Source organism: Aptenodytes patagonicus, chromosome 2 (genome assembly GCF_965638725.1).
Source record: "Aptenodytes patagonicus chromosome 2, bAptPat1.pri.cur, whole genome shotgun sequence".
Classification (NCBI taxonomy): domain Eukaryota; kingdom Metazoa; phylum Chordata; class Aves; order Sphenisciformes; family Spheniscidae; genus Aptenodytes; species Aptenodytes patagonicus.
Window position 1 is genome coordinate 153,853,837 of NC_134950.1, and position 26,888 is coordinate 153,880,724.

Sequence of the window (26,888 nt, forward strand, 5' to 3'; positions counted from 1 at the left end):
CGCGTGAAAAGGGGTGGTGGGGTGCGCAGGCGCAGGCGGTGCCACCGCAGCCTGTGCAGGGAGCGTCGGTCGGGGGCGGGTCGGGCCGGGCCGGGCCGGGCGCGCTGACGGGATGGACGAGGACGTGCTGACTACCCTGAAGATCCTCATCATCGGCGAGAGCGGCGTCGGCAAGTCCAGGTGAGGGGGCGCCCGCCTCCCGCAGCCTCTCCTGCCACGACGCGGGGCACCGGTCGGGCCCGGCCTAGTCCTCCGCGGTGCCGCGTTGGACAACCCCACCTCTGTCTCATGGCCGCCCGGCCTGGGCGCGGCCTGCCCTGAGGAGGGCTAGGCCCCGCGGGGGGAGCTTCCTCGCCCCTTCTCAGCCAGCCCTCCTGCAGGCGAGGGGCTGCCCCTGCTCGGGGCTGCCTGCCTCTTCTGCAGCCCTCCCCCAGCCGCCGGCCCGCGGCGGGGAGGGGAGAGCTGGTGTCTGCCTGACCCAGTTGGAAACCGAGGCGAAGCAGAGCTCTGCCGGCGCCTGGCCAGGGGGATCTGGGCCTCCCTGTGTCCTGTGCAGCCTTGTGTCGTGTGAAGAGGGGTGCGCTTGTATATCTCCATAGCACTTCGGGGTTAATCTGGTCCATAATATGTACCTGTACAGTCACAAGTGACCCAGCACTGGGTGTTGGGGGGGAGGGAGGGGCAGGGGCATGTAAGGTAGGCAGTGAAGTAGTTCTACCACTGATTCTTCTGCTGACTAATTGTACTCTTTCTCAAGTACTTTGAGGTTGATTTCCCCCCCCATCCCCTGCCCTTTTCGTGGCTTTTGTCTAAGCTACCTTTTTTTGTCTTTTAGTATTTTTTTCTTTAACTTTTTTTGTTAGTGCCATAGATCTTAATAAAGGAAATGGGATATAAATGCAGGAGGACATCTGGGAATGTACCACACTAGTCATGTGAGATTTGATGTTTTTATGGTACTAATCTGAGTCTTCTACCATGACCCTAAGTAACATATAAGTTGCTAATTAGAAAAAAAAACTTACTTGTTAAAAATCTGTCAGTCACTCCTTTGAGTTAGCTACTGAATAGTAGCATGAATAGCTACTGAATCTAGTACTGTAGGCCTCTGGTGACAGGCGTGATCTGAGCAAATTTCTTTTAGTTGAGGTCATCTTTTTATATGTGGCCATATGGAAGAATTTTTTCTGAGGCAGATAGTCTTTTTTGTACCTACTTATCTGCTTATTTCTTCACATCAGAAAAGTTGTTAAAAGAGACTTTATGTAGAGGAAATAAAATTGCTATGAAATGATAACGCTACAGTTGTTCAGGTACAGAAACTTAATACTGAACTATTCCTGAATTTGTGTCACTTGCCTATTCCCTGACTAGGAAAGGTCAGATGTAAAACTCGTATTAGCATGGTGTAGTAAGTGGTTGGAGTCCTGATTTCTGAACCAAATGCTGTCTTAAACCTGGTCCATGTGAGTGTGCTGTACTTTGCAGAGGATATCTGCATATGAAAGAAAGGTGGGGAAAGTAGAAGTTGGCTGGGCTTAGCACTCAGGACTTGTAAATTGATGTTTTTATTCTAGTGGCAGTATGAGGGTTCCATATTCTGTCTGTTTTGAGTGAAACTGGTTTTGGTTGTAACTAAAAAGAGCTGCTCTTAAATAGCATCCTGATACAACTGTATGATGGTACTAGTAAAAACCTATGTGCTATCAATTTTTTAATTTATTTAATTATTCTTTGGTAAATAAAGCTGCCATTTGGTTTTGGGGTTCTGGAGTAAGGAAAAAAACGTTCATCTATGGTTAACTTCGGGGTTGTCACCCAGCCTTATTGAAGTAAAGGAATTTCAGTAGTCACTTTTCTGTCAATGCAGGACTGTGTCCAAATGCTAAAAAGGACTTGGCTGCTAAATTCAGATGCAAAAAGAGAGGAGAAAAAAATGGGGAGGGAGACCAAAAAGTAAATAGGGCTTTGTTTTGTTTCTCTAGCCTGGAAATGAACAGAAGCTGTCAGTCATAGCAAACAGCTGTCTGCCACATGGTAATATACACTTGCCACAGATGCATAAGACTGGTGATTTTAAAAACTGTGTGCTGAGAATCTTTGTCTGCTGCCAAAGTATTTATATTTGGCACAAGTACAGTGGCATTATGGGCACTTTTTTGAGGAACCCTATTACTAGTGTGATGTACTGGTAAATCTTAGTTGTAGCTGTTCTTGTATTGGTAGCAAAGGATAGGGGGAAGTGGTGTGTGTGTGAAAGTCCTTATGTACAAAAGGGTAAAACAATGGTGAGCAATTCTACTCTCAAACTTCTGCGTCTTTATTTCTGATGGGTGTAGTCCTTACTGTTCCACTGTGTGCCCAGTTCAAGGAGTTATTTCTGGGGTGAAAAGCTGACTTGGAATTTTCTTCTCAAGCTAACAGAAATACTGTGTGAAGCAATATGAAACCAAAAAAATCTTTTGTACTGAATTCTGGGAAGAGCAAAAATAGAATAAGATAGAAGCAAAATGCTTTGAGAAGCAGACCATGTGACTGTTCAGGCAACTGCTTTGACAACTTGTGTAGTACTTTGTTTTCAGAGACATACTCAGTAATAGATGCAGAGAAGAGGCCTGGGCTCTTCCAGCAGAGCATGTCTACTTGTATTATTTTTGTGTTCCCTTCTTTGTTTTTTGTAGGAGAGAAATTATGGAAAAATGAGATGTGTTTTATTTAGCTATGTGATCTTGCTGTTACTTTCAGGTTTGTAATTTATAGGCTTCTGGCAAGCTACAGATATGCTGCAATAATAGTAACTCTTATTTTTCTTCCCTCCCTCTCAGCCTTCTGCTGCGGTTCACAGATGATACATTTGACCCGGAACTTGCAGCAACAATTGGTAAGTATGTGCTGATGCTACCTTAGAAAAATTTATACCAACTTCAGTGCAAAATTGTAGTTTGTTCAGACTTGCCTAACCGGTAGTGAAGTTCAGACGTGTCTGCTTCTCTGTAAGGAAAGAATGATGTGGATGCAGTTTTAGCATGCAGTGCTCATTGGTGTAGAGCATTGGCTGTACTGGCCTGTAGTTGTCCCCTTTATGCAAAAATATATCCTTGGCTAGGAAAACAGATATAAATGTCACCCTTCACCATGAAGATGGAAGTCATAGGTATGGGCAGTGAAAAGCTGTAGTGGAACAACCTGTAGTTCACTGTTTGCCAGCATTTCAGGCTAAAATGGAAATGTAAGAGCTACTGTTACATCTTCTACTGATTTATCTGTGCAAGATAGCTATCAAGTTGTTTGAATAGTAATATTGCTATCTAGAACTTGTATTCTATGTAATACGATATTTGGTAGCTATCTTAAGAAGACTTAAGACCCTCTTTAGTAGGGGATGTTAGCTCTTGCAACTCCTGACAATACTAGAGTGTACCGGGCTCTGTGTGGCTTCTGCTTTTCCTCTATAGGGAGGAAATTACAATGTGGCTTTTTCATTCATACTTAGTAATCAGTTCCTTGGCAGCTAGACTCTTGAGAAAAATGGAAGAGAGCTGAGAATCTAGAGCTGCTGGGAAAAAAGCAGTGATGTGTCTTTGCTATGTTGGTATGACACCTACCAACAGTGAAGTCAGTTATGCTGGAGGAGAGTGACCCAGAATGCAGGATATGCTACGTAGATGGTTGTCAAAGGAAGCGAAACGAAACTTCTAAGAATGTGATGCAGCTCTGTGCCAAATTAATAACTGAAATAATGGAAAACAGAGATGACTTTTCCACACAATGCATTTCAGTTGTATTTTTTACTTTCTCTGTAGGAAGAGTTCTGGCTAAGGACTTGTATCAAATTTTTTCTTTGAGTTCAGCTGTTGGTAAACAAAGCCAGCTCTGTCTAATTGGTTAAGAAGTCAATATATTGATGTATTTTTCATTAATGTTAATAAGATACAGGAGTACTGTTTCATGTAAACCACTGAGCAGCCGAGGGGAGGAACATGGCCTATCTTGTTCATTTCATTGCTTGTAAAAAATGAACTTGTGCAAGCAGCCTACCTCAGTTCACGAGGGAGGATAGGGTGGAAGGAAACAGGAATGGAACAGACCAGGTGGTGAAGATGGCAATCTTGTGTTATAATCTATATAGTTTTGGCACTGTATATACTTCAAATCATGTTACTTTCTTGGTACGTCAACCGTGTGGGCCAGGAAGTCAGTGCAGAACAGCTACTTTAGCTTTCATGATGTTTTGGATACGAATAGACTAGTTCAGTCTCAGTGTGAGCATCTTTACCGGGGTTTTTTATTGTTTGTGTTTTTCTTAATTGTGATTTTTTTTTCACTCTGCTGTTCATACATAATACTCTTTACCAATGTCAAAAACTGACATCAGTGCGCTATTTGAGAAACTAAGGAATTATTTCCTGAGGTAATTCTTCCTCTTTGGGATTTGTCAAAACGCACAACAGTGTGTGTGTGGTGGCTAATTGTTGGCTGTTAAATAGCAACAACTCAAGGTTTACTACTGGTAGATCCTACCCTGCCAGTAGTAGGATCTGCTGTCAGGTCCTACCCTGCTCTGTTTCTGATGTGGAAGAGGAGGAAGAGTACTCAATGTGAGCATTATTTCAAATAGAGTTTGAGTTCTAAAATGAATATACTAATCTGGAATGAACATGATCATTTGGCAGGAAAAGGAAGTTTCTAGAGACTGAGCAAATGCTGGCCTAGATCACCCTAGCTGTTAGGCCCCTCTAGCTGATGTTTATAGTAGTATTGTGCAGTAGAACTACTGTGACCCCAACTGTGAAAGTCCTATAGCATGGTGTATAGAGCACTCATGTGGGACAGCAGATTCTTTTCTTTTAATTTTTTTCCCACTTAACTGGAAGGGGAACAGAATCTGGGTTGTTCTTATTTGTTTTCTTGTTTCCTTTTTTTTAAACTACTAGGCTGTGGCATTGCCATTTTTCTGGTGAGTGTACTGCTGAGAAGCAACATGTCAGCTTTAAATTCAGGGCAGGATTTGTTGTTCATCTAGACAAAGTCCTTGGAGTGAGTTCTTAGAGATAACTGTTCCCTGCTACATGAAGACAGATCATAGATGCCAAATTCAGGTACTAGCAAGATGGTGAAATAACAAAACACTTTGTGAATCTCAACCTGGATTTCTTTTTGTGTTGGTTAAACACTATTTCATTTTGAGTTTGGGGATGGAAGAGGTTTTTAAATAATTTTAAGGCTTTCCTGTTGAGACTGCAGAGTATGGTGCTTTTCCAAAATGAATGGATTGACTACAAATAATGTCATCTACATAGTGACTGCTGAACTGGTTAAAGTGACTATTTTTTTTTTATTTGGATTAGCAAGTGAAGAGGTAACATGCTATATGTTTAAAAAAAAACCCAAACGAACAACTGCACACAAAACCACAACACTAGGGAAAAGCCTTGGCTGCAGCACAACTGTCCCTTGCAATGACCTGTTGATATGTACCTTATCTTCGTAGCTTGCACAAACCTACTGGGTGCAAATGAAACTCTAAACTATTGTTTTGTGTGGGTTTTTTCCTTCAGAATTTTGTAAAAATCCTGTGGTATTCTCAGAAGAATAAGCTACCTTGGGCAAATATTTTGCCTTCAGTAGCTTCAGTTGGATTAACCAGGTTTTATTCAACCTAGCAGATCGCCTGTCTTCCTTGCATTCTCTTCAGGCTAACTTGTTCACCAGGCTTCATCACATGGATCTTATCAGACTATACATACCCCAGTATTTTCTGTTGTCCTTAACTGCTCATGCTTGTTTTTACTTGCTTGCTCTTTGTATGAGAGATTCTAGATAAGTTTTCAGTACAATCCCTATTTCCTAAGTGAAATAATGTATTGCACAGATCTGATGTCTCTTAACTTTTTAGCCTTCCTTGCACTTGGAGTCCTCCAATTCTAAGCTGTCCAACTTGCCAGTTACTTACAACACAAATAATACACTCTAGCTGATTTTGCACTTCTGTAAATACAGCATGGCATACTGGCCTAAATGCGAGAGCAGCATGAAGGTGACAGAGCTATTCCTTGCAGACTGTAAGTCCATAGTATGTTAGTGTGTAGTGCTGAGGCAGTAGGTGTTAACATGCAGGAGTACAGTCTAGTGGTGCTGTCTTGTTTCTGGCTGCCTTCCAAGGCATGGTGGAAAGCACTGTTGGCTTTCTGTTGTCACGGGTAGAAACATCACTCTTGCAAGCTCAGAACTGACACCTGTCACACAAACATGTCTGTATTTCACTGAAGTATTTAGGGAACATAAGTACCCTGTTTGTTCAATTTAACAACGTTTTCTTGAGCCCTGCATTTTTTCTACTTGTCCTCTTTTATGGCAGGTTGATAATCAAAAACGTAGTTATTTAAAAAATTTCTTCTTGTTAAGTGGCTTTTGTATATGTTGAGCTCCTTGGTTTACTAGAACTATATTTGCCATGTCTTGATCACTTTAAAGGATATATTTTGGTGTGCTATTAGTTCATTTTCATACTTTTTGCTTTTCAATAATGTCTATAACACATGGGGTTTATTCACTATTTTAGTTTCTTAATTTGCGTGCGTTGCTCATGCAGAATTTAAAGCATTATCTTTTAATTTTAAGCCAGCAGCAAGGCTAACATAAAGGTTTATATGTACTTTCCATTAAATGAAGATTGCAGAACTCTGCAGGCACAAGGTACTGAATCTGTTTACTGAATGGGAGAAGGATAATGTGGCTTCAAAATACACCTAATACGTTTGTCCGAAGGGGAAAAAGTTTTCCTTCTTGAAACTACTATGACACACTTTTGATTTGTTACGTTAAGTATCTAATAGACTTGTAATATCTACAGTTACAGGTTTTGATGTCAGACTAATGGATAAAAGAATGTGCTGTGAGCTGTTGGACATCCTGGCTGAGCAATGGTGATTTTTACAGTTTAGGGAAAGAAATATGCAATTACAGTGGAAGAAGAGATTCTGTTAGTCTAAAAGTTACTGCTGAGTGCTGAAAAATTGGCAGGACAGGATGGATGTTCTTTGGGGTCAATTTGAGTCAACTTGCTAGCATAGCAGTCTTCTATGAATGAGGTAAAGTTCTAAGAACTGGTGTTTAAAACAAAGTTAATAGTGACTGTTCTTTTCTGTGAACATAACTCTACAATAATGTACCATCCTTGTGCATGGCATGGAGCATTATATTACTGTTAAGTTAGGGACTAAGAGTCTTAGTCCCTGAAAAAATGGAGTTCTGTTCAGTTACTGCAAAAGTTAATGTACTTTGGCAAAATTTTGCTTGAAATAAAGAGCATGGGCTTCTTCCAGTGCAGAATGTAGTCTGACAATCACTTGATGCTTCATGGAACACTAGTGAGCTGAAGCTGTGAAACAGTGGAATAAAAACTGTGTGTATTTTTTATTAAATAAAGCTCTTTTAAACCTCAGTTGCAGTGAAGTTGTAAATCTGCTTGCAATGTGCAGTTTCTTAAGCATCCTATATACCCTCTGTGACTTTGTAAGTTGAACGTAATTTGGCAGCTGTTGGCACTTGTTTGTAATCTGTATGGCCTTGGGAATATAAGTGCAGCACACTTAATCGTGAGGCCCTACTTAAACATTTTGTGTTAGAATAGTTAAAACAGAAATTCTTATTCTCGTAGCAAGTACAATGACTACCATTTTAAGTCAAAGTGCAAAATGTTTGCTGTTACACTTGGAAGTTGTTCATACAAAGGTATCAACTTTCCACACTACTACTACATTTCATGGCTGCTGCCTGGTGGGGAGTGAGAATCACTCCAAAATAACTTAAACATACTTCCAGTTACTTGTGATTGGTAACCTAAGGATTAAATTACAACAGAATGGATCATAACTGTACCCAGCCTCTCAAACTGATGTGTGTTGCTATATTCTTTAAATTTGAATAGTCATTATCATCTTGTCCTCCTTGGCTTGAGTTTTGCGCAGCTTGTCCTTGGGCAAGTGATAGGCTGCTAGTTCCTGTGTTTTTAAAAAAAAAAGGGGGGTAGGAATTGTCAGATGTTGAGGTAGATGACTCCTATCAACAGCAGAACTGTTACCGTGTTGTCTGTTTTTTTTTTTCCTTAGTCACTGAGTGTGGTATTGGTGAGTCCATGATGTTGCTGGAATCCCTGTAAGATACACACTGTGTGTTCAAATCATCTGAAGCTTATATGACATGTTTGTTAGAGGAATTACTGTCACCTAACATTATTTCTCACAGGATAGTGATCATGTAGTAGATAAGTCTCTGCCTATATTGGTTTACCTCCGCATGATCACCTTGATGGGACTTGGTCAGATTGTTTGAGATAGGGAAACAGAGCAAATAGCTACCTGAATGCAGCTTCCTTCTTTATTTTGAAAGTGTGTTCCTCCAGACCATGGACGTACTCAAGGAGAACACGTGTATGAGTAATGAATAGAAAGTTAATCCATTTGAATTATAAACTTGAATATTTGTCCTGGAATATGTGCTTTAATACAGGAAATGTAGTATTTGCCTTACTTCCATAAAATATTTTGAGTCAATGGCTTAAAAGGTCCTTGGGCTTTTGCAGAAGCCTTTCAGCAGCAAAGCCTTGAGTTTTGAGCAAGGTTCATAAATAGCTAATGAAACTTGCTCTTCCTGCTCCTCACAACTTGTTTTCTGAGTTTGTTTTTTTTTCTTTTCTCTTTACTTTCTCTTTCAAAAATAGCTGTAGTATGTTTGAAGAACTGAAATATTTTTCCTCCTTTAGGGGTCGACTTCAAGGTGAAAACTATTTCAGTTGATGGAAACAAAGCTAAACTGGCAATATGGGTAAGTCTTTCCTAAGTTCTTAATGTATTGCTTTGTTTTAGGAATAGTGATGACTTGTATAATCTACAGTTTGTATAGGATCCTTTTCTATTTAATATGGAGGCGATTTGGAGGAGTTGGGGGGTTAATACTGAACCATTCAGAAGGTGGAATGAACTGTGGGGCAACTGGCTAATGGGGCAATTCTGTTGCCTATGAGCTGCTTCTGCAGCACTGATTCCAGGTCTGGTTGGGATAGGAGTAGAGAAAAGGAGGAATAAAATGGTACTAAATCAACTAGACTTAAAACTGTGAATGTGGCCTTTCCTAAATTTTTTTTAATGAGTAATTAATTGTTTAACTTCCAAAGAGTTAGCCCTCACTAGTCTGAGACTTCCCTGTGTACATCGTTCTTGTCTGTACTTGACAGGTTTTAAAAGGGTGCACTTAACCTGAACGTTTTGGGCAAAATTTAGTAGTGTATTAATAGGATAAGAATTATTGTTGCATGCTCAATTTATGCTCAAATGTTACCTCTCAAAACAATTTTTAGCCTAAAATGTTCGTAGGTATCATACAAAGACTTTTATACATTTGAGGTCAGTGTTATTTGTAGCAGATGCAGCTGAAAGAGTGAGAGGCAGTGTTTGTAATCCTAGCCTTAAGAGTGTTCAACATCTACTGTAGTTAAAAGTAGAACTTCTAAATTCATGGCAAGTGAAGAAGGAAAAAGTACTTCTAAGCCTTTTTTTTTAAACATTCTCCATTCTGCAGACCAGCCTCCACACTTGTGTGACTTGAAGCACCTTTTGAATATTTAGACCCAATTGTGACTTCTTGTAGCAAGCAAGAATAAAACCTTGTTTCTCATATAAGCAAGATACTTGACCTGTATTTCCTTGGGAAGTAGTAGTGGAACATGAAATATATATTGCAATACTTCCGTTGCTTTGAGGGTGTTTTGTATCTTGACTAACAAACAGGACATGTCTTAGTGTAACAATAGTAATCATCACTAAAGTAAATGGGTGTGACAAGGAAAATAACTGCAACAACTTGACAGACAAATAGACATATAGGAGGAAAAACAGACTGATAGCAGAATGATGAGTGATCATGGGATGGAAAATACTACATAGGATTAGGGCTTATCTTCTTTCATATTGGTGAATGTAAAGAAATAATTCTGAGGTAAACTGGAAAAGAAAAGCTTGTAAAGGTGTATCATGACACAAAACCAGTTTGAGATGTGTGGGATTGACTGACTGACTTGTAGAATGTTGGAAGTCCAGTTCAGTTAATCAGATGCTTTGGCAGGGAACTGTTTTGAATCCACAGTGTTTCATGTGTGGCTTCTAACCTGGGGTAACTTGGATGAAGTTATTTAAATCTTCTGTGCATAAAGTCTACAGTGAGAGGGCACTATAACTTAATGTCTGATAAGAAAACAGCATTCTAATGTTTGGGTTTTTTGCAGAGCTGTTGACACTTTAAATTTGAGGATGTAAATTCAACTTTACTTAAACAGAAAAACCTCTGACTTATTTCTACTTCTGCTCTGTCATAGCATGTTAAATGCATTTACCCTAGCACTGAATCAAATTTAATTGGACCAAGGTGACTGAAGTGAGGGAACTAGTTTTGTTGCCATGGGTTTTGATGCTTGTTACAAAATCTTAGTACTGCAGCTGTGCTTTTTTTCTTGCTGGTTGCTGCTGTACTAGCTGCAGAACAAATGCTTCCACAGAAATGGCTATCTTATTGCTATATAGTCCAGTTATTTACTACACCTGATATTTTAAAGGTGTTTCCCGGGACAGACTACATAAAATCTCAAAGTTAATGTGCAGGGGAGGGTATAAACTCAGTTAATCTGGTAGTTGAATATACTTTGAATCTTATTTTGTATGTTCATTAGAAGTAGAATACCTGAGAGCTAAACTAGATTCTGCTCAAATTCTGAATAATGGAACTTTCTGAATGGCTTTTTAGGATACTGCAGGTCAGGAGCGGTTCAGAACACTAACACCCAGTTACTATAGAGGTGCACAAGGTGTTATTCTAGGTAAGTATAGCTTTGCATGCTATTTTGAATAAGTTTGTGGTTTTCTCATGGATTGGAGTTACACAAACTCATATAACCTTTCTGTATCTAATTGATATTAAAAATCATTGTGTCTGTGGTGAACAACTCGTACATTAAAGGATCTTGATGCCTGACCTCTTTTTCTTATGTAGTCAATCTCACTGACCCGAGAACCACTGATTTTTGCATGAGATTAAAAACTACTGCTATTTGAAGGGATAGCTTGGAGCTGTCCCTGTGCTGCCAGGAATTTGCCTTTTATTTATTTTGGTTTTTGCCTGTGCTTACTAAGCCCATAGTAAAAAAAAAAAAAAAAAAAAATTTTTCTCTTCTCCTCAGTGTATTCTTTCTGTATCAGTATGTATACAGCTTTCTTTTTTCTTCTCCCTATTCCTTTTTCTTAATGAAATTAATATAAACACCGTGGAGTCTGGCTGGCATTTTTGCTATTTGTGTCTCCATACTGATGGGATGTTACACAGTCAGGATCACTTAGAAAAGACTAGCTGGGAGCTTAAAAAGCATCAATCTGTGTGGGAGAAACCCAGGCCAAAACCCATAATTGCAACTTCACAGTGAAGTCTCTTGCTTTTCTTTTGTGTATGGAAACCTGTTAACTAGGCACTGAGCTCTGAAGTTCTGCTTCACTGCTGCTAGAATTGAGGCGCTAACTAAAGTAAGGACAGGGAAGTAAGTTTCATTTTTTTGAAGAGGCATCTGACTTGACTTGAGAGATTCTTGGTAAGTTATTGTGTCCAGTTAAATTGTTTTAACTTGGAATAACCTCTGTCATGAGACTCCTGGTAAGTTTTGTTTTGTATGTACTTTTTCCCAAGTCTGAGTTGCATTATCTTCCTGGTATAGGAAGATGCTGTGCTGTCAAGGCGTGTCTTGTCAAGTCACTTAATTGCTGGCACTGAACCTGCCACTTACCTGTTGAAAGCTGTAAAAGTAAGCAAGCACTGTTTGTGAGCTAGGAAGTTCTGCTGTTGAGATTTGCTTTCTCATTTTATTTCATAATCTTCTCTTGACTCTTTCTTAAATGACTTCCTAAAAATAAGGTTATTCATGCAAGCCAAGCTATGGATTTGATTGAAAACAACTGTTTATGCCTGTCTGCACGTGGGACATGAGAATGAAGGAAAAAATACTTTCATAGCTTGAAATGGTAGCTATTAGATAGTTACTGGGTAGTGGATTTTAGGTTTAACAAGGTCTGCTTTTTGTCTGCCCTTTCTGCTCATGGCATGGCTTATTATATTACTTATGTCCCACACAAATGCTAAATAGTTTGAAACACTAAAATGCTGAAAATTCAGTCGTTCACTGGTATTTATGAGGATTTGGTGATCAGTTTACTTTTTTAGCTGAATCAGTAGCATAGCAGCAGTGTTATATAAGTCTTAATTTTCACTAACTCAGCGCAGAAGGTCATGCCATCCTCTTTGCCTATCTTTTGTGTAGGGTTGTTAATAAGTATCCTACATCAGGGGTCTGCAAGTGTAGAATTCCTTGGAGAATGATAGTCTCTAGCCTGTGAGGTAGAATGTCTCAACATAAATTAAGTCTGAGAACAGTAGATGACTGAATCTTAGAGTTGCTTTGCATTAGTATCATCGGTGATTTGAGCTGGAGGATATTAATTTTTTTTCCTATTGTTGTCTTGCTGTAGTAAATAAATTGGAATCCTTGGGACTACTTCAGTTTTCTAATTCAAAAAGCCATAATTTTTTGCTCCTTTTGTAACGTAAGCTGTATTTATTAGAAAAATATTGTGGAAATAATACTGCTAATATCTTTCAGTTTATGATGTCACAAGAAGAGATACTTTTGTCAAGCTGGATAACTGGTTAAATGAACTGGAAACGTACTGTACAAGGAATGACATAGTGAAAATGCTAGTTGGCAACAAGATTGATAAGGTAAACTGAATTCAACAGCAGTAAGTAATCTGTTGGTGTATTTTGTTAATAATGCATATTAATGCTATGTCTTCTTATAGGAAAACCGTGAAGTTGACAGAAATGAAGGTCTCAAATTTGCAAGAAAACATTCCATGTTGTTCATAGGTATGTTATAGATATTTGCAGAGATCTTGATTTTTGTTACATAGTGAAAAGTACCACTTCTGTAGGACTGATAGTCTTTATACATACAATCCAATTAATGATATTTCTTAGCTGCAGTAGATACAAAGATAATAGGTATTCCCATCTTTTTTAAAATTGTCCCTAAATATGTCCAGTTATCTATTCTAACTGTGGATGAGTATACTGAAATGCATAAGGATTAAGGGTGGAATACAGGCTCTACTGTAGTCTGACAAAACTTGTTTTAGGTTTGGGGTTTTGTCTGATTTCTTTTCCCAGGCTACTTGCTAAATTAATAACAGAAGTAAAATGGAAGAGGGAAAACTGGTACTAGTGGCCAGCTTTCAGTATAGCAAAAGAGCTGGTACTTGACAGAAATCTGTATTAGAACTGGGATGTAAAAATAGGTAGGAATACAATTAACTTATGGTGGGTGGGATTGAATAATGACATAATCATGACTGGAGCAAATATGTTGGTCTCATCTTGCTGCAAAATGAGATGGGTCTTGTAGGCAAAGCCTTGCAATGATAAATTAAAGTGGGTGGTGAAGTGATTCTTTATGCATAAAGTTTATTACATGTTTCATTTAAGGATCAGCAGGGATTGCTTTATAGGATGACTCCAGTAGCAAAGCAGTTCATTGACATTTCCTGTACTTAGACTTACGTTCCCATCTCTGACTAATGACATATCTTTGTCTAATACCTTGCTGTGTTTCTTTTTGGCTACAGTGTCAGATGTGGAAATAGAAGTTCAGAGTTAAGGCACAAGCTGTTAAGTGCATGGAAGATGAAAAGAAACATGAAAATTAAACTATAACTAAATCTTATGTATATTTGTATGCTACGTATGCTAAGTATCTGCATGGCTGCGTAGAAAAACAGGGCAAGCCCTAGTGGGACTGAACAGTTTCAGATGGTATCTGTTGCTCTCATAATATACCCTGTGAGCAAATTTCTTGGGCTTAGCCAAAGTAAGGCTCCTGAGTGAAATTACCTAGAATTCTGCTAACTGCAGAAGAAATGAGATCCCTTACTGCTTTTTATCAGATGAGTTGTATCATGGAGGCTGACCCAGAATCCTACGGTATGGATCCTTGCTTATGGTATGGTGGTACTGCAGTTCTGACTAATGTACAGAACTGAAATAAAGAACAGCAACCAGGCTTATCAGACATCTTAAGTTAGTAGAACCCTCCTTTCTTCTTACTGAAGTGCTTTCCACAGAAAAATAAAGCTAAGCTATAGGTGTTGCCGTATATTCTAGTGACATTCAGCTTGGAAGCTCTTCTGTTAAGAGTCTTTTGAGGTGCTGCCTTATGTGGCAACAGAAATCTGCATACCTGCCAATTTTGATGCTGCTACGTTATTATAGAATATATTGTAGAAGTTGTAAGTCTAGGTTGAGACTTAACTGAAAGAAATACTAAACAAGTTACTGGAAGCTATGCTAACACTTGACTTCTTGTGTCCCTTCTCCAGAGGCAAGTGCAAAAACATGTGATGGTGTACAGTGTGCCTTCGAAGAACTTGTTGAAAAAATCATTCAGACTCCTGGACTGTGGGAGAGTGAGAGCCAAAACAGAGGTGTAAAGCTATCAAACAAGGAAGAAGTATATGGAGGAGGAGGAGCATGTGGTGGATACTGTTCTATGTTATAAACTTTGGGAAGCTTATTCTTTGCATATTTAAACAGATAGTGACATCTTTCTGTACATAAATTCATTAAATGCTATTTTTAGGGACCTTGCAGTTTGCACATATTTGTCTGGTATCATGGCAGTGAACACTTGTAGGAAAAATGTTCTGCAGCTTTCCCAGTTTGAAAATGTTATGGTAAGCATGCCCAATTTGCAATCTTCAGGTTTTTATAAGTAGCATAAATAATGCGCAAGAACAAATGCACTAAAAATTTTACAACTCTATACATTCATCATGTAACTACTCATTCATCATGTAACTATTCTAAACAAATCCATCTAACAAACGCATTACTGCATTGTCTGCTCTCTGTCTTATTTTTAAATACTCTTGAAATTATAGAACTATATAGTGTGCACAGATCTTGAAAACAGTGTGAGCTATAAATGTTACATTTCATTTCTTCTAGTAAATGCTTTTTTATGGTATTAAAAACAGCAAGATTATACAGTTCTTAGACGAGTCTGCTAAATTTTTGTCTTTCAGCAGAGCTGTCTAGAATACAAATTGGCACAGGCCATAGTTGGTATCGGCACCTTCTTGAAGAGATGCTTTGAAAGCTTCCTTTGCAAAGCTGGGGGATGCCCTTTTTTCTTTTTAATCATCACTTCAGTTGATGTCTTAACTGGAGTTTTAATCCTGTGATATTTATATACTAAATTTGTGGTACTCTTGCACTCTAGGTTTTTATGATGCGGTCTGCTCTAGACTTGCTGTAGAAAGTCTTCATTTTTGGCAAGGGATCTGAATGACATCTTTGTTCCTTCATTGTGAATCAATTTGCCGCACTTCGGTACAAATGCCTAATTTTCCTAAATGTCTGTAATATAACTTTATCTCAAACTGTAGCTCACTGTGGCTGTGAAGATCTCTTATCACGTGTCTGCTTTGTGCAGCTACTTGTTCAGAAATAAAACTTCCTGTCACAGACACTAAATGGGAAGCTATAGGGCTTCTTGATCTCTGTATGGAAAAACACTATTGCAATGAGTATTCACTTGAATTTACTGTATCAAAGCCAATGGTTTGTTTCAGAAGACTTGTATAGACTAATAAATTTTTTTCCACAGTATTCAACTTTTCTAACCTCTTCCTATTGTAGAGTTGTATATTTTCTAGTACATACAGTTTAAACAAGGTCACTTCTTACAAACAAATTATTTCTGATCTCTGAAGGACAAGACAAGGATGCTGTGTTGTTGTGGTTTTTTTTTTTAAATAATCACTAGTGCAATCGGTAACTGAACTATTGGGCAGTTTCTTGTAAATATAGTGATGACAGTACCTTTTATTACTGCAAGGTTTTGTGTAAATGTCGGCATACGTGATCTGTATTTTGCAGCAGATCTTGGCTGCTTCTGTTAAAATACACTTTATTCTTCACACAGAAACTTTGTTTTCTATTCTGTTTTACACTTGCTAGAAAGCAATACCAAAATTTGAAGACTTAACCATACTAGTTTTTACCAAATATTGTATCTATAGTATTGTTAATGTAGTAGGATAATTTAAATATGTAAATGTAATTAATATTAAATATACATACATATTGTATTAAAATATTAGATTTGTATTCTGTTTCATGCAGAATATGCGGGCTGAGCAAATCTTGTTTGTTAGCATTGAGGTCAAAGGATTTCTGTTTTTTCTGCGCTAGCAGTAGAGGAAACTTGTAGGTGCATTAAAACTCTGAATAACAATTATTTTAGTATTATTTCAGTAATATTGGGCAAGTATCATAAAGCTGGCAGATGCCTGTAATTTATTTCCATACCTATTTTCCCCCTGGTCTGGATGCATCCCTATGTTGAGAAGAGACTTACTTTTCAGTTTCTCACGAAAGGTCCTTTTATCACAGGACCTGTATTCATCTTTCATTCTGCCTTTGCCAGATCTGACAGCTCTTGTCAAAGGGAGGAACTGCAGGGTACTCTGAATAGTGGGTATTGTTCTGCAGAAGAATCGAGTCACTTGCTCCCTCTTTCCCTGCAAAATTTTTCTGGGGAGAGGAGTATTCTGAAACAGCATATTTAGTGTGACTGAGAGCAGATAGCTATTTTTTTTAAAGCAGGTGTTTTCTAATTGACTTGCAACTAGCTCTTCTATCTTTTTTTTTTTTTCATTTTTAAGCATGTTTGGTTATGTCCCTGAGGAATGGCTCTGCCTAGAGTCTCACCACCTTTCCTCACTGCTCTGTCAAGAAGCTATGTACTGGAGGGGGGGGTTCCTGTGCTTCTGATATTTGTTAGAGCAAACTTAGTAGAGTAAGAGTAACTGATGCTACATTTATATATATATATATATTTTTTAATCCTTCCTCTTCTCTCTTTTTTTTTGTTTGGGGGGAGGGGGGAAAGCTGCTGTCTTTCAAATAAGACTGTTCCCATTCTTTCAAAATTGTTTTTCCTCTTTGCAGGTCAGAATTGTATGACCATTATCTCCAAGTGCACTTTCACTGTTGCAGCTGTAATGCAAGCATATCTGAAACTATTGCAAGCTATATCATAACCTCTACTTAATACTGATTGAAGCCTATGTCTTTGTGGAATATTGAGTATTGCAGTCAGAGAAGTATGCACAAAGAGATCCTTCAGTCTACCTCAGTAGGTAGCTGAGGGATAATGGAGATAGCTATTGTTTGCTCTTCATCAAGAAAAGAGAATGTGTCCATCTCCGTGGCAGATAGTTTTATAAGAAAATACTAAACCAGAATGAGATAACTGAGAAATCTTACATGATCGTGAAAAAGTTAAAACTGAAGTTGTTTTCAGTTCATTTACTCTGTAGTCAAAAATACTGACTAGCAGTTAAGTACTTGTGGCTGGCGGAGGTTTTCTGTAGGCTTTACACTAGCCTGGAGGAATGGCACAGCAGTTGCATCTTCTTGAACTTACACTTGAGAATACTACTAAGTATTGTTATGGTTTTGTCTTGGATTTCTTCTTCTACTGTTTTAAAAAGAGAGGTGGGACAGGCTTCTGGTGGAGATTTCAAGATGCCTTTTTTTATTGCTGGTGGGGCTTTTATCCAAACTACAGCATTGCTTTTCCTTTTCTCCTACTGCAATAATGAGATCAACAGCTGGCTCAAAGTAAGTCTTAACAAAATGAAAACCTGAGTTCAGTAAGTCCCCAAACAATACCAATGACTGTCTCATCAACCTTGGCAGAACTTCAGGAAACACCACTGTGTTCTTGCTGCCGTCACATACCACAGTGGCAACTGCTCTGTATGCTTCACTTTGTTAGTTCCCTTGTTTGCCAGTAACCTGAAGGATATGTAGTGAACTACAATAATCCTTCTAATCTTGCCCCATAGTTTAGTGTAATAATTCTATGTTTTGAGGCTGAACTGGATGCATTTTTTCAAACACTTGCAAAATTTGGGCAGCATGTGTTGTGATCAGCACAAGTTACTGCTATTTAGCTACGGAGGATTGATATAAACGTTCAAGGTGCTGCATCTAGCCCATATGTGCTATCTTGTTGAAAGCTCCTGTAGTAGTTTTCTGTGTCTTGCTGTCCTTCATGAAGGTGTCAAGAAGCAACATTAGTATGAGCAGGGCTTTTTCATGTTGCCAGACAAATCGTTGCATAGTTTTCAGAGCTAGTTGAGTCTTCAAGGGCAAGATAGAAGGTGTGTTTTCTGGTTACTTTCCAACAGCATTAGCTTTTGGGGGGAAAAAGAGAGAAGCTCTCCATTAAAACTGTTTCAAATTTTGTTAAGGTTTCCACATACCTTGCTCTTGAGTACCTGTTATACAGGCAAAGAACTGTGAAGATGTATTTCCAAACTACTGCATGCTTACATTCTGTGGCTGATTTTAATGCAAGAGTAAGAAGCTTTGTCCTTGTGCCAGAGTGACATCTGGTCCTTTCTGTTGGAGTTTAAATGGTCATGGTGGTTAACTACTGAAGATTTTTTTTTTCCCTCATGCTACTAGTTTCTGTAGCGTCTATGCACATTTTACATACAATGATAGCAAAATGCCTAGTGAAGTTCTGGAACTCTTGGGCTCTAGTTCTTTATTTTAGAAGCTCAAAAAAACCCACAGAAGAAGCCTTCAAATAGAAGTGTCAAATCATGATCGGAAGGAAACTTTTGTCGTGTTTTCTATGTATGATCAGCTCTGGATTTACTGGGTTCTGGGAACAAGTCGTCTGGTTGGATCCTTTTGACAGGAGTGCTTGGTTCCCAGTTCTTAATGCTTAATCCCAGTTCTTAATCAAAGTCAGGCTGGACTTTCTGATCTGAGGAGAGTGGCTATCAAGATGTTCATAACAGTGTGAAACTTGTTCTTTAATGTAGCTAGATCTGGAGCTTCTCATTACTACTTAGGATTAGGAGCAAAGCTGTAAACGGGTTCAGGGAAGAGCAGTAGCAGCTGCCCAAACTGTGAAGGCAGTTTTAATAATATATAATGCACTTAATGTATAATACATTATATACACAAAATTTATAGTATTATATAACATGCCATATAGTAAACATACTATTCAATATAATCAATAAAACATTTTTATAATTAATATACTTTATTAAAATATATAATGCAATATAGAAATATAATGTATATATTTTATATATTAGTTAGAGATTATGTATCATCTCTGAACTTCAGCTTCAAACATAATGAATTATTTTAATTCACGGTAGGTATGACAAAGGCACAAAGCCTGTGGGCAGGCGTCATCCAGAAGAACAGAAGGAAGGATGCCTATGGAAGCAAGAGTTGGGCTTTATATACTGATAATGTCTGAGCTTGGTATGAAATCAAAGCTGAAGTTCTAGAGTAATTGGGTGCTCAGGGTGCCAGAGGTCAGAGATCACATCTGCCTAGATGTAATTTGACTGAAATTTTTCTCAACAGTATCCTGAATCACAGAACGGTTGAGGTTGGAAGGGGCCTCTGGAGGTCATCTGGTCTAACCTCCCTGCTCAAGGCAGGACACTTAGAGCTGGTTGCCTGAGACTATGTCCAGATGGCTTTTGAATGTCTTCAAGGAGGGAGACTCCACAACCTCCTTGGGAAACCTGTTCCAGTGCTTAGTCACCCTTACAATAAAAAAGTGTTTCCTGATTTTCAGACAGAACCTCCTGTGTTTCCGTGCGTGCTCATTGCCTCTGGTCCTGTCACTGGGCACTGCTGAAAAGAGCCTGGCTCTGTCCTCTTTGCACCATCCCTTCAGGTATTTATATACACTAATAAGATCCACCCTCAGCTGCCTTTTTTCCAGGCTGATTCCAGTCTTTCCTCATAGGAGAGATGCTTCTGTCCCTTAATCATTTTTATGGCCCTTCCTTGGACTCTCTCCAGTATGTCCATGTGTCTCTTGTACTGGGAAGCCCAGAACAGGACACTACTACAGGTGTGGCCTCACCAGTGCTGAGGAGAGGGCAAAGATTACCTTCCTTGGCCTGCTGGCAATGCTCCTTCTCATGCAGCCCAGGGGACTGTTGGCTGCCCTTGCTGCAAGGGCACGTTGCTGGGTTATGTTCACTTGGTGTCTACCAGGACTCCACGTCGTTTTCTGCCAAGCTGCTTTCCAGCAGGGTGGCCTCCAGCATCTACTGGTGCCTGGGGTGTCTCCTCTCCGGGGGCAGGACTTGGCATTTCCCCTTGTTGGGCTTTATGAGGTTTCTGTTGGCCCTTAAAAGGGAGCTCGTCCCTGGGTGGGCTCGAACCACCAACCTTTCAGTTAACAGCCGAACGCGCTAACCAATTGCGCCACAGAGACTGATATGCAGTATTTTTCTTCAGAAGAGCTGAATTCCTGATTGTGTTTGATAACTGCTGATGGTGGTGGACAGTGACAGACTGGCACTGCTGGCACGTTGCTGCAACAAACCTGATGTGTTATTATGATGTTAGAATATTGTGAGAGATGGGGGTGGAAGGAAGAAATGCTATTACCTCCTGTGGGGTGTGAAAGATGAGATTCTTTTGATTTGAAGTAGTAGTTATTCCTCGCCACTTAACTCCCTCAAGAGAGGAGGGCTTGAGGTCGTGTCACGCTAGGCCATCCGCTAGTATTTCAGAGGTGGGTTAACAGCACTGTTTCTCTAGCCAAAGCTACAGAAAGGTCCTGTGGTACCTGTGTGCTTTTTGTGCTCATGGGCATGGCTGTAAGAAGTCTGAAAACCTGTGTGTCTGTGAATGTTAATGCAATTAAAGCTAAAACACAGGTACACTTCAGAACATGGATTGAGAGACATCTGAGATGCTCACTGCAGAATTCTCACTGCATCTGGGAACTGGGGGTTGGAGAAGAGAGAGCTCGTGGGCAGGTCTTAACAAACAGTGAAGATTTCATGGTGAAACTTGCATTTTTATTTTTTTAAGTTTCATAGGTGTAGTGCCTCAGAGAAAGCACTGATAACTTCAGTTCTTAGTGGGCATGTGTATTTTTCACTCATTCAACAGCCAGGAAAAGATAGAGCCTTTCACTCTGTATGCCCTTGTGTATTGATGGAAACCAAAGGATATGAAATACTGAGAAACATGACAGGAGCTGAGTTCTGTTCAGCTAGAGAATCTGTACCTGCTTTATGTCTACTTTTCTGACAGAAGGAAACGGTCTGTTTTAATATCTTACCCTTTCTTTGTTGTTCATTTGGTAAAGAAAATACAGCAAAATGTTGGCTTGAAAATGGTTGAATTGTTTTTAAAAGTTAGGAAGTTTAATCTCTGCAAGGTTGTGCTTTGGAGCACTGCTGACAACATTGTTGGTGAAGCGCTCCTGTAACTGAGCTGTGTAAGCATAGGAAGATGTGTGGGTAATTGTTTTAGAAGGAGTTTGAGCAATTTTCTTTTGGAGGGATAGGAACTGGTAGGTAGAGAAAAACATAGTTTCAGTAGAAGCAGCAGCAGGTAGCCTCTCCTAGTACGGGGTTTGGCAGAGAGCAGCTTCCTTTCCCTTCCTTTGGTGTTTTTAAGCCGTACTGTAAGAAAGACTACGCCATGTGCCTCAAAGCTGTGGAGCAGGTCTGCCCCACAGCGCACACTGCAGTCTTGCTCCGCCGGCTGCTCCCCTCAGGAGCTAATGGGGATGGTACTCGGCTCCTGTCTGGCCTGCACGCCCTGGTGTCCTTCTGCTGGGATCCCTGGCACAAGGCAAAGATACGGATCCAGGTTTCATCCTGAGCTGGAATTTGAGGGTAGCTGGGCTGTATGGGCCTAGGAGCTAAAATGTCCTCAAGGGTGGCAGAGTTTAAATGTAGCCATAGGGAACACAGGGAGGAGTCCAGAAAGTTGCAGAGCCAAACTCACTTGGTACAGGACCTTATGTTTTTTAGTGAAGTGTTAGTAATGGTCTCTCAGACGGTTTCCAACATAATCTGTTGGAGCACTGACAGCATTCAAGCTTTGGCAATAATGTTTGAATTAACAGACTGTTGGTTTTCAAGACTGCAGGTGTTACTCATACAGGCTTTTCTGTAACTTAAAGTGTTTGAGTCAAAGCTTGTAGGAGAGGGAAGACTTACTAAATTAGCAGATCTAGTTGGAAGAGACAAGTGTTAAGGCACAGAGGTCCTTTTTCAGATCTGTGAAATGGCTGCAATAATGCTATTATCGCAGCATATTGCTGTTTCTTGGTGTGAACCAGAAGATATAACAGTACCCTTTTGTGTCAGGTCTGAATGCCTGTGCCTCCCGCTACATACGTAGCAATCCAGGTAGGAAGATGGTAAATGACTAAGGGTGTGAAAAGCATCAATAGACTGTCAACATGGCACAGACATGGGAGCTAGTTCAGGTACTGGTGGTGGTCTGGCTGAAGCAACGCAGAGCTCAATAGTTGAACGTACCCCTCCAGAAAGCACGCTGCTTCCTGGGTCTTCTCTGGTTTGGTGCCGCAGGGAGCGTATTTGGGAATGGGCCTGCTCTGGCTGTGAAGTTTGACTGTCTGACCTTGCTCCAGGGGCAGGAGCACCTTCCTACCACGCTATTTCTTTCTCCAAGAATTGTGTACTAGCTGACAAATGGAATGAAATAAACTTCTGTTGTTTCACAGGCAAACGTGATGAAATATGATGGGCTGGCTAATGGATTTCTATGGACTGAGCCAGCAGGTGAGTTTAACCCTGGGCATATCCTGCTGCTTCTCTCCTCCCTTTAAACAGTAAAAAAAAAAAAGCCATCTTTTGGTCTTGTAATTTCCTTTTGCCTAGAGAGGAGAGGCAAACTGTGAAGCTGGAGCAATAAAAAAGTGCAATGAAGTTTTCCCTGTAAGTTGCAGATAGACAGCAGTGATACCTGAAGGCCTGCAATGGTATGCTTCCTTTCCCTTGCGCTCCTCAAAATATGAGTAGCAGTCTTCTGAGCTTAGGGGAAATTATTTGCTATGTATTTTAGAGTAGTAGTCAGAAGCAATAAAAGCATTGAAATGCATTTGCCATGCCCTCCAGAGAAGTCAAAATTATTTGACAGTATACAGATTGGAACATTTTACCATACTAGCTTAAGTCTGAATACGTCCTTTGTTTGCAGACTTAGTCTGGGAAAATAGAGCAGGAAAGGACTTTAAGACACCATGGTAGTCTTTCTCTCTACCCTAAGAAAGGATCAAGTACACTCCAACCATTCATGTATTTAAAATATTCTTACAAGAAACCCAACAATGAAGATTTTATTGCCTCCACAGACAACCTCTTCCACTGTTTTTGGAACCTTAATAATGGAAAGCTTGTCCTTCTGTTTAGCCTTTATTTCCTTTGTTGTAACAAGAGCATATTCCCTTAGCTGGGGCTTCTACTGAAACCTGGGTTTGCCAGGTGATGCTTATGTGCCTAATGGAACCAAGCTGAAGATTGTTTAATTTATGACATGTAAAATAAAGAAGCAGTTGCATTTCCTGCTGGACAGGAAAGCTGCTCATTGTAAAGTGATGCCTTTTCAATTGTTTTTCACTTTGGGTAATACAGTACAGAACTAGTAATATAATATCTCTCTGAGCCTGTACCTTTTTTTTAATGCATCAGTGTCTGTGGAAATGAACCATATAAAAAAGCTTAAACCTAGTAATAGACTTAGTTCTCGGTGTGGCTCTGAGGAAAGCAGCTTAACTGTTCTGTGTCTCTCTATTTTGTATACAGGAAAACACCTCTAAGGCTTTTTTGTTCACTAAAACCTGAGTTTCTAGTTTAACGACCCTGTGGTAGTCCACATATTTCAGAATGTCTACTTGGAGTTTTGTCTCCTAGCTGAGTCCTAAAACGCTGTGGCATCTTTAGTAGCCACTCCTGAGCCGAGGCAAATCCTTGGGGATGATCAGCCCCTGTTGCGCCCTGCTGCAGTGCAGCAGGAATCAAGTCAGCGGACCTGGAAATACATGAAAACATGTTAAGGGAAAACAAATGCTGAAGAGCCCCTAATTTTTCTGGCAGATGGTGTTTGAGTGTTTTTTCTATCTATAAATCATATAATTGAGAATTGTTTCAGTTCAGTTATTTACACTCATGTTTTCTTGCTTGCTCTGTGCTTATGCTTCTGTCTTGACCCAGGCCTGTGCTTGATGGCTCCGTACGCTTTCCTGCCATGTTTAGCCTTGGCAGTCCTGTGCGGTTGAAATCTTTTAGAGTGGCTGCTATTAATATGTTAGCAATCACATGTAAGTGATTAACATCAGTGTGGTTTCCTTATACTTAGTGGAAAGTTCTAGGTCTAATGATAATTTAGTAATAAAAGGAGATTAGATTGGAAATATTTTAGGGATGTTCAATCTTACAGCCATGGCTGCAATTGGGAAGGGAAGAAATTACATGGTGCTGAGACAGCAACATAGTTTGATGGCAGCTTATCCTAAAGAATACCACGATATTTTGTAATTACTCGCAAACACTCACTGTCTGCATTGCAAGAAGGATTACTTTGATATCTCTAATAGAGGAACTATTAAATAAAGCAGTTGCTATCTATTAGCAAGGGGTTACATATCTTCTGAACATTTTGCTGTTCAAATCGTGCTCTAGAAATGTGCACCATGTTGAAGGACTGTGCTGTCTCCTGCAGTGCTCAGAAATCCATCCTGCACTGTCAGAGCAATCAGTGATAGAAGAGGGGCTGGAAAAGTGCTCTGCAGCTTGACCCACACCTATAGAGTGGGCAAAGTCTTCTGCGTCCATCCTTGCAAGCAGCATACACTCTTTATCCCCCTTGATCCCTAGATATTTTTACGGCATAGCCGATACGGGGAAGCGAGAGAGAAAATTAGGAAGTTGGGGGGAATGAAACAGTAGGCCTGTGAATGTTAAAGATAGAATCTGCTCCTTTCTGCCTCCCCCAGCCCCAAAACTGCTTGCAAGACAGATTGACGTAAAGGACTATGCCATTGCTCAAGTGCATGTGTGCTTTCTATGAAAAATGATACCTATTCATGTGTAAAATAACTTTAAGATGTGATAGTTTGTGTGTGTTCTCATGCTCTGTAACCTCTGCCTCCCTCGCAGACTCTCCTGTAGGCTTTGCAAGGGTTAGAGGAGTTTGCCACCAAGCAGAACTCTTTCCTCCAGAGCTTTTATCTTTAAAATGACCTATTGAAAAATTCCCCCTTTGCCCATGCACAATTGGTTTTTATGAAGTCCTGTCAAATCTCCTAGTCCTGTTTTGGTCTTTTGGTGCAATTTACTTTATCCCAAAACCCAGCTCTCCAAATTTGCCAAAGAAAACACCAGGCACTATAGAAAGACCATTTTAAATGAAGCTCTTCGGAGGAGCCTGTTAGGAAAGTGAAAAAGTAAAAGAAAAAGAAAAAAAAAAAAAGACAAAAGGCAATGTGTTTTTCATATCTTAAATATATGTTAAAAAAAAAATCTTTCCTTTATGCTCTGATTAGAGACTAAGTGGACCCTTGAAACCACAATCTCTTTCCTTACTGAAATTTTATATCTCTCCGTTAATAAGGGGCCATGAAAGTGCTGGAATTTTTATTTAAAGACCAACATGAAAGTTATAATAAGATATTTGCAGGCATAACTAAGAAATGCTGATAAATGAGATTTTGCAAGCTGATGTGAGAGAAAGAAAATAGTATATTTGTCTTGGGCACCTGCAGCTATCCATTACCATAGCATGTGAGCTCTCTGCAATCATTAGCCCTCTACAGTGCTTTGAGATAGGCTTGCTGAGTCACTGCAAGATGGGTCTTGATTTATGTAGAAGCATTTAGGTGGCAAACTCCCCTTGAGTGTTCGAGCACAAATTATTTCTGTAAAATCCCACAAGGAGACAGAAACCCACAGCTTGAACTAACATGCCGGAGTTCCCACCTAATGTCATTGACCCCAACCAATTCTTTTCCCCTAGTACAGTAGTTGTAGCTTTCTTGTAATAGTTCAGTGATGCTAAGCTTCAGTTAGGTGCACTGGGAGTACGGGAAAATAGGGATTATGGCCTGACCCAGGAGCCATTAGTTTGTCTACCCAAGGCTGGCTGTGCACTGTTGCTCTAGTGGTATGGCTTTGGGTAAGAGAGAAGACGCAATTATGCTTCCTCTGGATTAGAGCCGATTTCAGTTACGGTTTTGCTCTTCTCAACAGTCTGTCAAAGTTTGTGGGGTTTTTTTTGACTGTTACCAGCAGTGACTTACAATTTTTTCAAACTCTTAATGAAAACGGAGTGCCTGCAGTGTCATGCCTGCACTACTGTCCGAGGTTCCTGGCTGACATTTACCTTGTGAGTAACGTCAGTTTATCTATTGAGCATGGGGCTTATGGATACCATGTAGTGTGGACATTTTCTTTAGAATATCTGATCATGATGTGTCAAACTCTGAAAAAAACTGCATAATTTTCCTTACCACTTACTTTGTGTTTGCGCTGAAGAAGGAAAGCAGATTTTCCTGAGAAGACCTGTTTCCAATAAACGGTGTTTAAAAATGTTGAATTCTGCTAGCTATTCCACCCTCTGGCCAATCTCATTTAAAGGCTTACGCTCTTGACTTGTCTCATGTTGCCATTTGTCTCTTACCTAACCCATTTTGTGCAGTTACATGCAGCTCTGGAGGCTATAAAAACCCTTAGCAATCTTTTCAGTCCCTGGTGTAGTTCTGCTCTCTGGTTCGTGCCTCCTAGCAGCACAGTGATTAAAATACGCTTTCATTCTTTATTAAAGACATACTGTATCATCTTTCTACTGCGTTGTCTGGGATTAATGTCTGTGTAGCTCCAGATCTTCCTGCTTGCCTCTTTGGATACTGATACAGC

General features: G+C 39.7%; 1 protein-coding gene and 1 non-coding gene across 2 annotated transcripts; one reads left to right on the forward strand and one right to left on the reverse strand.

Annotated features, from left to right (window-relative positions):
* The first annotated feature begins 61 nt into the window (after positions 1 to 61).
* RAB18 (RAB18, member RAS oncogene family) lies at positions 62 to 16,075 on the forward strand. Its single transcript, XM_076331750.1, has 7 exons — positions 62 to 180; positions 2,826 to 2,881; positions 8,765 to 8,826; positions 10,798 to 10,870; positions 12,695 to 12,813; positions 12,894 to 12,960; positions 14,466 to 16,075. Exons 1-7 carry the CDS (start codon positions 113 to 115, stop codon positions 14,642 to 14,644), a joined length of 624 nt encoding a protein of 207 aa, XP_076187865.1. The 5' UTR covers positions 62 to 112; the 3' UTR covers positions 14,645 to 16,075.
* A 4,273-nt stretch (positions 16,076 to 20,348) lies between these two features.
* On the reverse strand, positions 20,349 to 20,422 carry TRNAN-GUU (transfer RNA asparagine (anticodon GUU)). The gene has a single exon. It is a non-coding gene; the product is annotated as a tRNA-Asn (tRNA).
* Positions 20,423 to 26,888: the final 6,466 nt, after the last annotated feature.

Coding starts and splice junctions, on each gene's coding strand:
- RAB18 (XM_076331750.1), top strand. CDS start 113: ATGGACGAGGACGTGCTGACTACCCTGAAGATCCTCATCATCGGCGAG. Junction 2,882..8,764: donor GGAACTTGCAGCAACAATTG/GTAAGTATGTGC, acceptor TTCCTCCTTTAG/GGGTCGACTTCAAGGTGAAA. Junction 8,827..10,797: donor AAGCTAAACTGGCAATATGG/GTAAGTCTTTCC, acceptor ATGGCTTTTTAG/GATACTGCAGGTCAGGAGCG.